The 12,361-nt window shown below is 30.4% G+C and overlaps 1 protein-coding gene across 1 annotated transcript in view; it reads left to right on the top strand.

Moving 5' to 3' along the window:
* Window positions 1-12,361, top strand: part of LOC118179507 (neprilysin-1-like) — a 402,935-nt gene that overhangs the window by 196,422 nt on the left and 194,152 nt on the right. Inside the window, exon 3 of the mRNA XM_085827523.1 lies at window positions 725-790. Coding sequence (XP_085683649.1) covers window positions 725-790 — 66 coding nt within the window. The remainder of the gene's footprint in view (window positions 1-724; window positions 791-12,361) is intronic.

Here is a 12,361-nt window from a genome sequence, read left to right on the forward strand (position 1 = left end):
TGAGATTCCCTTTAAGTGAGATGTAAAGCGAAGGTTTCGCTAATAATTTAGTTTGGAGCTGATGGTAGCACGCACTCTCAAATTCAGCACTGATTATTGCTGAATTTGAGATTCCCTTTAAGTGAGAACGGCAAACAAGGCTGCTAAACGCTGTAACGCATTCAACACCTTCGTTTTAAATACTTTAATAACTAATTTTCCTTCTGGTGAAGACTACGGAAAGAAGAAGTTACAGTAAAGGTTCATCAGTTTTGAATCATAATAATTGCTTATTAAAGTACAGTAAAGGTTCATATCATAATAATTAATGAATATAAAATCCTTCAAACCTGATGCTACTTGGACGAATGGGCCTTATTTTAAATAAGATAACGGATTTCGTCTCCATGATGAATAAAAATCTATAAAAATAAGAAATTATCCAAAACAAAATGGAGGCTTAATTTATATCAGTTCTTTCATATCATAATACACAATGGCTTTATTTAAACATTTCTTTCCTTCATCATAATCAGCTAACGTTAATAATGTACAGTCCCCTTTCGATGCAATTATATTTGAAAACTTCCAGAAATAACAATGTAGTCTTTCCATAAAATTAACTGAATAGTTAATTTCATTAAATACAGAAAAGCATATAAGCAGCATTAAAATTATCTTTCACTGAGAGATTTGTGCTGCTCGTTAAGTGGATAACATTCAGCATTTTTTCTTTCTTTTGCAGGATTGTTAAGACAAGCAGATAACTTTTCAAGAAAAACGTGCCACTCCAAGGAATGCATTAAAGCTGGTAAGTTCTATAGTACATGATGCAAAACTTCAATGGAAAAAATTTACTATTTAAATTTTATTAATTTATAGGTGATTTTGTTTTTGTTTTCGACACGTAGAAAAATGTTATAGATTTATAGATTTAAAAATAGAAGTTTCATTTCAGTTAGCAACTACAACCTTTTGGTAATTTCATTCAAAAATGTTTGCTTCGTGTTTATGAACCCCCATAATTCTTTAATACATTTTAAACTAGGTTATTGTAATAACTATATTTATAGGGTGACTTATACACTTGAGAAACTGAATAAGCAGAGTTCTAAACTTTTATCGTGGTACGTATTCCATTAACACGAAGCCTAAGTCTAACATTTTATAACTACAAAAAGAAACAGCGTTTCAGATGACTTTCTTTGACTTAGTAATATAATAAAGAATAATAGTTTTGGATTGCAGGTGAATATTTGTAATCTTTTCTTTACGATGTAGAAAAGAATTAATTCAAAATTTATTTTATAAAAGGAAAAAGAATGTGAAGAATAAACCTTCAATTATCATTACATTCATAATATAGATGTAATAATGTAATTTTATAACAATAATTGTATAATATAATTTTTAATTGTATAATGTAATTTTTAATGCTATAATGCAGTGCTCCGCAACCGGTGTGCCGCGGCACACTGGTGTGCCATGAGTAGGATATAGGTGTGCCGCAATCAAATACATGTATTTGACATTTTGAAATTTTTTATCATGTATTTAATACACAATGACAATTTTTTTCCTTAATAATGTCTATTTTAAATGTTTTTATATATTTCACTGTTGTGTGGTTGTGTGTGTGATTGTAAGTGTGTCAGCATTTGCATTTTTTCGGCACTTCCTTGATAACTCGGAAGTCTCGGTGTGCCACGAAATTCCAGAAAGATTTTTTTGTGCGTCGTAGGTGAGAAAAGGTTGCGGAACACTGATATAATGTAATAATTAATAATATGATTTCTAATTGTATAATGTAAAAATTTTAAAATGCAATCCACCTTCAGATAACGAATCCCTAAAAGAAATTTATGAAATCCTATATTGAAGAACTTGTGTTTTAATATATAATTCAAAATGTCAATAATAAAGTTATATTTGTATTTCTTTGATAAAATTTCGTCACAACTTTTTTTTTTGCTGCGTGCAAAAGAATGCCATTTTCTCGGCGAAGTATAGCGAGCTTCTCTGACGATTTAATCTTGTTGCCGGGAAACAGGATTTACAGGGAAAGTTCAACGAGCCCCAAGCCTTATGGGAAATCTCGTTGTACGCTTAAACTCTTGGATATTACGATGTATAGAAATTTAGTCAGTGAATTCTCTTTCTAAATACGCTTCTTTAAATGTAACACAAAATAATAATTCTACTTGTTAGATATACAGCACATACAAGATTGATGTTCTTTGTGAGTGAAGGTTTTATCAAAACTGTTTCATTTACATACAAAATGAAATGAAAATAAAAGGACAATATTATGCAGTGTAAAGGCGTGAAAACAATACGGTTAAGGAAAAATATAAAATTATTACTTCAAAGTTCAACGTAATGTAGTAACATAGATGCAAAGTGGAACTAAGACTTCCCATTATTTTTCCATATTTCGTAAGATAATTGCTGACGTTTTTATAGAAAACAAATTATTTGACGATTATACTACTCGTACTTTAGTTGTTAAAATTTAAAGAAATCTTGAAATCTGAAAAATTTAGATCAAAATAAAATACATAAAAATATATGTTTAGCACTAAAAATATATAAAAAGATTTTTAAATATGAAAAGTAATCATGATATTTCGCTTTTATTCTGAAACAAATATAGCACCTGCTGTTCCAAATTCGCAAAAACTAAATCCTTTTTGAGTTAAGGTTTAGTCTCATATGAAGATGATGAATATTTCTGAGTTAATTATTAATCTCAATTATATATGATAAAGGCAAGTAAATAGTAAGTTTTAATTTTGCCTTTTCAGTATTATTTTTGTATTTTTATAGATTGTATTTAGTTTATTTTGGTTTACGTGCATAATTCGTGTCAGGGAAGTTCAAATAGGCAAGGGTTTCTAAATTACTTTGGTTTTATACTCTTAATTAAGTTAGCAATGTACTTTTAATGAATAATTTTGTTTTCCTAGTCGATTTGCGTACTAAATTTCTCGAAATTATTTAATAGTTTAAATATCTTATTTAAGCCTTTACTACATTTGATTTTACTTTTGGTTTTAAATAATACATTACCCATGCTTATATGTATGACGAAACACGAATTGAGTAATTGAAAGTTAGGTTTGGAGGCAAGTTCCCCTTGAAAAGATCTGTCTCCTGCCTGCTCAGCAATTATTCATCTTACGCACGTTAATTTAATCTTAGAAATTCTTTAAAATTTTTTGGATTATTAAATATTATTTCAAGGTTTTATATACTTGCACTTAATTTACATACTCTGTCTGAATTTGAATGATACTGCAAATTAGTTCGCAGCAATAATTAATCTTTCATTTGCATACAATTAAATTTTCATAATTCTAAATTTAAATTTAAGGTAGCTTTAAATTAGAAATATTAAAAAATATATTTTTGTTTCAACAAAGTAAAAACAGAAATATTTAAGTGGCTTTTCCTCCTATACACTAAAATAGTTCATTATAGCAATTGCAGTTTGCTTTTAATGCAGATCACACTCATGTTATTATTAATATGAAAAACACTGTTTAATTACAACACTCATAGTATAAAGTAACATATATTTCAATATGTTGTTAAGATGTTCAAGACTTTTAAAACGAATAACTTAACTGATCTCAGCAATGCACTTTTGCACATTGTTGTGTTCAGGACCATTTGCAACATTAAAGATAAATGAGAGAAATTATTTAACATGCCTTTTTACACAGGATAAGATTATATTGGAATTGAAGAGATGAAATTATTAAAATCATTGGAATTGAAAATTTTGTTGGAATTGAAACAAGAAAACTTTAATAAACAAATTCGCATATACCTAACGAATATTCTGATGACAAAATTATAACGATCTATATTGTGAAAATCATTGTTCTTTTAAATATAGAATACACATAAATTATTCATCGATTAACCGATCAGAATAAAATTATTCCAAAAAAGAGTTTCAGACACGAAAGTTATGCCATTGTCTTCATCAACTCAGATATTTCTCATATATTATACGTTAATCTCTGTACTTCAAAAGTGCCAGGTAGAAGTACTGAAAAACCACATATGGTTAGTAAATTCGTCTTTAAAGGAAAAAAAAACACTTTCTGTCGTACAGAATTTGCTATATCTGAACTGTACCTTACGAACAATTAAAACGATGCATCAAACAAAATCTCCCAGTGTAATTGATCGCAACTGCTTAGTGGGATTATTTCGGAAGAGTGAGAAAGCTATAGAATCGTACAAGCTGAAGTACAGATCTGAAGTACAAGCTCTAGGCGGCTATTGCATCAGTCGTAGTAAACATAAAATCTCACGCCTTCTTAGCATGCCTTCGTGGTGTAATGGTCAGCACACTTGGCTCGTGTTCGAGAGCTCCGAGGTTCGAGTCGCGACGAAGGCATTGCTCATTTTTCACGTCTCTCAGCATCAAAAATCCTGATGTATTACAAATGTTTTGAAAATTTAACTTGCAAAACAAGGTTGACTAAACTTAATGCTGTGGAAAATGAATTTGCACTTAATTGATTAACAATAATCACGGATTTCTAACTTATCGTCTTCCATAAGATTAGTATTTATGTGCTGACAAAAATTTTTGAAGGCAGAAAAATATTTCTTTACAAATGAACAGCTGTCAGTCTGGAACTGTCTTCATATATAGAACAGAGACATAAATAAATTCTTCTAGGCTTGTTTCGCGCAAGAAAGGTCAGAGTTATGTATCTGTTTCCTCACTAAGTGATGATTTGGTGCCAGAGGCTATCTGTTTTTTTTTCGTAGTAAAGCTAAGAGAGATTTGGATGCTTTGGTCTCCTTTGAAAGCCAGCACATGGATTATACCAAGAAGAATTTGAGGAACGTTATCAGCATTGTTATGAAAAGAAATATTTTAAATGCTTATAAATCAACTAATTTCAAATGCTTATAACATTGCTTAAGACTGTTGGCTTTAAAACATTGGTATCATAGAAATTCTTGCGACGTGCATATGCAGTCTCCTGGTAAAATGCTGTTGACAAATGGTTAACTATTTCATTAGACTGAGGGAAACTCTGGAGAAAGTTAGATGCTTGCTTTTCGCCCTTGAGGTTCTTTTACTTCAGAATATTTCAGCTCTAGATTTCTTGGCCCTGAATTTTCAAACTCTGTAAAAGTTTTTTTATTGGCATTAGGGCCACAGTTTTCTTAAATATGAATTCAATAAACAGAATAAATTTCAATGTAGTAATTTCTGGCTTAAATCTGGTTATTAGTAATTCATATCAGGTAATGATTATGAAGCTAAACCAGAATGGGTTATACGAAGTGACCTAATTGGACGTAAAGTCACTAGACATGCACTCTGATTGCAAGAAGTATTCGAAATGATTTTGATAAATGAAGTGGTGAAATAATGAACTTCTGATGAGAAATAGAATTCAGCTTCCGGGAAGTAACTCTTTGGCTCAAAATACAATAATATGGATCTACAGACAGTATTCATAATACTGGTTGCGAGGATAATAAAAGATCTAGAGAATTATGTGAATCACGAGTCTTAAGACTTATGTGTGACCAAATGTAGCTGCTTTAGTTATTCTATGTACTACTTACAAACTTCTATCAAGGGAGAACTTCGAAAATTATTTTAGCTTAATTATTTGATCTTCAGATATAGGCTTAGCATATAATTGCAGATCAACATCACAAATAGAGTTTCTTAAAGTATTCGGCATTTTCCCTATCATTTATGATTTTTTTACTTTAATTAACTGCAATTGAAGTCAATCTTAATCAAACATCATCGAAATTTCTTTATCAAGGGAGAACTTCGAAAATTATTTTAGCTTAATTATTTGATCTTCAGATATAGGCTTAGCATATAATTGCAGATCAACATCACAAATAGAGTTTCTTAAAGTATTCGGCATTTTCCCTATCATTTATGATTTTTTTACTTTAATTAACTGCAATTGAAGTCAATCTTAATCAAATATCATCTAAATTTCTTTTATAGAATATAATAAAGTCTTTCTAGAAAGATCAAATATTGTACAAAAATCTTCATTCCATTTAATACGCAAAAGTGTTGGGGGGGGACATCTTATTAACCTCCTACAAATATTACATAAGAATGTAAAATATTTTCTTTTCTCTTCTCTTATCCCAAGAAATAAAGGAAATCAGCAAGAAATTCCAACCAAAATCGAAATGAGCAACAGCATAATAAGCATCAAAGTAGTGTTACTTTTTTTCGCCATAGGAATAGTGGAGTAAACAGCTTTTGTTTCTTTTTCTGTATAATTGGAAACGGTTCTTCTTGTTAAAAGTATACATCTTCTAAATTTATATTAATTTAGTGTAATATCGGCATCACTGTTTTTACTGATTGCGATGTCAATGTTTTCAAATTAAAAGATTTTTATATTCTGCAGAAGTGCAAAGTATTTCTTTGACTGTTGAGCTTTCGTTTGGGGAACGCTAACTTTGCAATCAAGATTTAGCAAAACAAACATTGGTATAAATGATTTTCGTATTTACATTATCATCTAAAACAAAGTGGATCGGAAATCTTCGCGATATCAGGAAGAATATTTTGCATGCATATTTGCACATCATTTGAAATTAAAATTAAAATTAATTCTTTGATGGATTATCTAACAGCCCCTAGAGCATTAAACCCATCGTTATTGTGCATCATTAGTGCAAAAAATTTACATATTTAATTGTGGATGATTAGCATCCCCTTTCTGATGAGTCATGTCTCCATGTTCTAAGGATACAGAAAATTCTTTACGCAGTTCCTTTCATTCTCTAAATTTTAGTTACAAAATGCAAATGAAGTACTTAAAACCCTGATCGATAAATGGGCGCTAAGCGAAGAATCGTGCTTTTCATATGAAGCTAATTGACTAAGAGTTCTTGTAGCTAAGAACAGTTGCAACGTTTCTGTAGAGGTCAGGCAAGGTCAGGCTACGTTCCTGTAGAGGTATAACTATACACTTAAAATTGTTTAAATCGTTGCAATGATGCTTTAAAAATTTAATTTTAATGTTGTGGAAGATAAATTTACACTTAATGTATAACTAATTACAAATAAATAAATAAATTTGCACTTATAATTACTTACGGAATCAGTGAGATTCCGTAGGTAAGTATGCAAAACCAAAATGTTTCAATGCCCTTATCTCCGGCATTCTTTCACAGAAGAATGGATAGCAAATCATTTAGGGTACGAATTGATCAATGTGTGTTTGTACATTTCCTGCACATTTGGGATGATCGCCAATTTACGCCTTATAAATCTGAATAAAATAAAAACACGTCATCTTGGATTGTACTTTTGTTAAACGAAATTTTATTAAAATCCCTCACATGCTGAAACGTCAAGAAAGAATCCATGATTTAATTAAAATTTTATCGGGACAATAAAATCCATAGTAAGGTGATTAATATACTTTCTTACATTTTGTTGATCGAAGGACTTCTTTCATGTGTCCTAGTGATTTTTATTCCGAAAAAAAGTCGTTACAAAATCCCATGTTAGATTTATAATCGGAAATTGTTCGACGCTTCCATCCACGAGGCTATTATGACAAAATTGGATTTTTGTGGACAGGTAAAGGAATCGTTTTGATTTTTTTCAGTTTGTATCCGCTAGTTTGCACAGACCTTAACTAAGACACTCTAACTTCTTGATAGTTTTACAGTGATATTCCTTTTGTGTACCCATTGTACAACCATTAGCAACAAAGCCTAAAACAATTTCTTAAAATAAGATTGTTTGCGAACTCAGAATTTCAAGAAATACTCCTACACTAGTTAATACATCTATTTTCTCAGTGTGAAACATTCAGGGTATTAACAAGCTTTACTATACTCTAAAAACTTTTAAGTCCTTGAATTCTTTCTGACTTTTTCTACTGTCCTCTGAGAGGCCAGGGGTTTCACTAAGAAAGCACAAATTTCTCAAAACTCCTATGAGAACAAATTATATTTTTTTATTTTAATGTAAAAACTCTCCTGGTATTTCATGCCTGGATTTGTGTACCTTTGATATATTTCCTTAATTCCCTTGACATATTTTAATATGCACGTATATATACGTTCTTACATAAGTCACAAAAATTATTCTAGGACGTATATATATATATATATATATATACGGCCTTGCCGCTTAGAGGGTTAAGTCAATTGTGCAGCCATTACTGACAAAGCCTAAAACAGTACCTTGAAATAAGACTGGTTGTTTTGAACTCAGGATTTCAAGAAATGTTCCAGCAAGGTTTTTTCCAGTTTGAAACATTCCCTATATTAGCAAGCTTCAGTATACGCTAGAAAACTTAAACTACTTTTGCCATTTTATCCAAACCTTACGTTTCGTCTTGTTTTAATTTCAGCATCTGAACGTATATCATTATGAGACAATGAAACATTCGTCCACTGTCTCATAAAGCAAGACGTACCACCTTTCTTCCGAAACATTCATTGACGTACACTGCGGCAGTGCAGAGAAGGGAACATTTATTTCTTCTTCTTAAGAAATAAACGTATTTCTTAAGAAAATTAAAGTAGTGTAGAATTCACAATGAAAGTTCGATTCATTAGAACAAACTGCTAAGTGTTAACTTGGCTGTCAAATGACTTAAAAGTCTAGACTAGTTACAGATAAATTCGAGTTTAATAATGTAAAATTTTCTTGTTTCGCTGTAATTAGTGAGGCAAATTATCTTATTAACAATCCAGAGAAAAATCCCAGAGAGTCGTTTTGAAATTTAACCAATTGTTAAAACCAGGGCTGTGGAGTCGGTAGGGAAAATTACCGACTCCGACTCCTGGAATTTTAATGACTCCGACTCTGACTCCGACGCCCTCATATATATGTAAACATATACGCATGGGTTACAGCTTATTTTTTCAATATAAAGAAGTAATAGATGCTACAGAAAAAAATTGATGGCATAGCAAATTATTTATATTAATTAGCATTTTTTTTATGAAATCGAAAAACTGGCATTAGTTATTTCTAAGAAACAGTGTAGCTTCGGAAAGATCTTCTTTGTTGAAGGCACACAAATCCGATTTGATAAACTTCAGAGTTGAGAACTTTCCACACTAACTTGATTAGAAGGAAGAGCTGTTACTGTTAGGGCTACTTCTTTTAACTTTTCAGGATAGATTTTTAGAAGTTCTAAAAGAGGTGTCTTGCAAGGTCAATCATAATTCTCTATTTCTTCAAAGGCCGTGTAGAAATCGTGTTTGTATTTTTCCATTTTTATATCTGAAGGCTCTTGGTTCTTTATTTTCATTCGCTTTGCCTTAGCCCTTTCAATATTATCCAAAAATATTTCTTACAATCTAATTCATCACTAGAAAAGGAAGCTAGAGACTCAATCACAGTGTCTGCATTGACTATCCTGATTCGAATTCTCCAATTGTTCTGAGAATAATTTCATTCTTAATGAAAGTTCATAGATGGCTTTCTTTGCCTCTTTAATTTGTTCGTCATCCAGGAAAATTCGGTGTTTCGGATCTACATATATTGAACCCAGCAAGATCTCATTACGTCAATAAGACTACAATACGTCTTCAAGTATCAAAGAAGACTAAGTTCTGGCCTTAAAGGCAGACAGGATTTGACTGAAAACCGCGCCTGTGGGTTAGGCAGCGAGAAGTCTCTTTCTAACTCTCTCTTTTGGCCAAAAGCCATATCTTAAATACTTAACAGTTTGCATGCACGTTTGCATAAACTAAACTAACCGCTCTTAGTTTTGGACGGAAAGGGAAAATAAGAGAGGATAGCAAAGCTTTAAAATAAAATAAACGTTAGTAAAACTTAAAATCCTTACAAGTTAGCTACGTATGTACAGATGATTTAAACTTGTGCGTTTCTGATTTCTCACTAGAAGTACGTTCGCAGGAAAGATGCTAAGCTGTTATCTGCATTAGGTTAAGTAATATCTTCTTAAATAAAAGAATAGTGGATAAAAGTTTCTTCCCTGGAATCATGCATACATTAAAAATTAATCAAATTTTAACAGATTTTGAATTCGTTCAAATTATATCTGGGCATGATAGTTCTAAAGGATATTTAAAACGATCTGGCCTTGACTTAAATGCCATAACCAGCAAAGGGATATTTCAGGTTACTATAAAAAGCCTGCTTTTATATTGGGCACAATACCGTTCGAAAGCTTTCTGTTCTTACGGCAGAATTTTATTCTCAATTTAGATTTTAATTATTTTAAAATATTTTTTAAAGTTCATTTGGGTTTTCAGATGAGTGAATTTTCAGTACATTTTCGACATTAAATAATCCTTTCTTTATTAGAATATTCAATGTATTCTCAAAAATTATAAAACAGTGCTCGTGAAAGTTTATTAAAGTGATTAATTAACGTATGTTAAAAACATGAAGCTGAAATGAAATATCACCTTGTAATTTTCATTTAATTATTAATTTTATAAATGATTCTTTAATATATTAGTTTTATAAATATATTATAGTATTAATATATATTAATTTTATAAATTTAACAAATATTCTCTATTATGTAAAGCTAATTTAAATTTTAAATTATGAAAATGCAATTAACTATTTAACTTTACTACTAGTTTCTTATGAAACAATTTAGTTTGTACTCATCTGCTTTTGTCACTAATTACCTACATTGATATTTCTCATTTTATATAGTAACTGTATTTTTCATGTTTTTATAGTTTGGTTAACTTTAATTTCTTTAGTTTCTGTTTTAATTACAACAGTTCATTTTTATATATCCAAATATTTAAATATTCAAGTAGATTTTATTGAATTAAATTGGAAATACTATTTATATTCTCAGTTTTTTAGATACTACGACTTAATTTACATATGTTTTCTGAATTTAAAAAATATTGCAAACTAACTCGCAGCAATAATTAATCTTTTATTTGTATACAATTGAATTTTCATAGATTAAAATTTAAATTAGCTTTATATAATTGAGAATATTTATTAAATTCAAATTTCATTCCTTGCAGCAATGGAGCAAGAGAATTTATTAATTTATTTAATAATTTATTTAACTATTTAACTTTACTATTAGTTTCTTATGAAACAATTAATTTTGTAAGTGATACTTTAATTCCCAGTTAATCACTGAAAGAAAAGCGTACTACAATTTCTATTAATAGTTAATAATAATTAGTTCAATACATTAGAACTCTGTTGTTCCTCGTTTTTATTTTGTATGTTTATTATAATATCAGGTATATGATATATTATAAGAATCAAGACTAATTCCGGTTTTCAGCTGACAAAGGGTTAAATGTCTTCAGGTACATCTATTTATTAGTGCTCGTTCGCGTAACAATAATCAATCAAACCATATCACAAAAGAAGATGTTAAAAATAGTTGTCTGCAAATTCTATTTTCGGAATCACTTCAAAGATGAATCGATAGTTTTTGCTTGTCTGGATTTTTCCGATCCGTACTTGTGATTTCGTACACTCCTTAGAGACCGTGAATCTTGAGATAAAGAACTAAAAGAACAGAAAAGGTGCTTTAAATTTGCCTTTAACAGCAAAATAAAGCTCGAAAATAAACACCTAAGAGCGTTGAAGATAGTTTCAGTAGAAAAAAGGAAACTATTTATATCCATTTGAGCTTACAAGAGCTTTGTTTTTGAAAAGCGAGGTGAAAACGCTCTAGGGAAAAGGCAGTATCTTTGGAATCTCCTTACCGTAAACAAGAATATTTTAAGATTAGAAAAACGTTAGTGAAAAGTGTGGTTTGGAAAAGGATTTTGGGGCAGAAATAAATTGTTTCTTTCAAGGTTTTTGTTTACTCTAAGAAAAAGGAAGCTGAATTAGGATGCCAGCTAACACAGGCTGTAAAGGTGGAGAGGATTTTCAATAAGGTTTTCCTAGCACACGTTAGAGTAATGCCTAGAATTATTCATTGATTTTTACATATAGTTAGTTATCTTTGACTTTAATGTATTTAATACAGCGATTCATGAAGTATTAAATTCACGAAAAAATGCTTTAATTCCTGAATTTCATCCTACAAATAATCATCCTCGTTGTAAGGTGAAACATACAAATACCTTTTGGACAAAAAGCAGTTCCTTGACACTAGGTCTGGTGAATATGGTGCATGGAGAAGAAGTTGAAATCTGCTCTGCTGAACCACAGACCGAAAAATCTTAGTCTTGTGGGTCGGAACGGTTTTTTGCCAGATATGAACATTGTTCTGCAAAAGCAAAATTTGTCTGCTCAGTTTTTCTACGTTTTAGCTTCATTGCTGTTGCAGTTGATTTAGGAGATTAATATAATGAAGATTGGATTATTGTGAGGTGCAGTGATCCCTCCTTGTCTATGAAAATGCAACTCAAAACCGTTCGTTCA

Source organism: Stegodyphus dumicola, chromosome 12 (assembly GCF_044657685.1).
Source record: "Stegodyphus dumicola isolate Sdum_Otavi_A_Nest chromosome 12, ASM4465768v1".
In the NCBI taxonomy this organism is placed as follows: Eukaryota; Metazoa; Arthropoda; class Arachnida; order Araneae; family Eresidae; genus Stegodyphus; species Stegodyphus dumicola.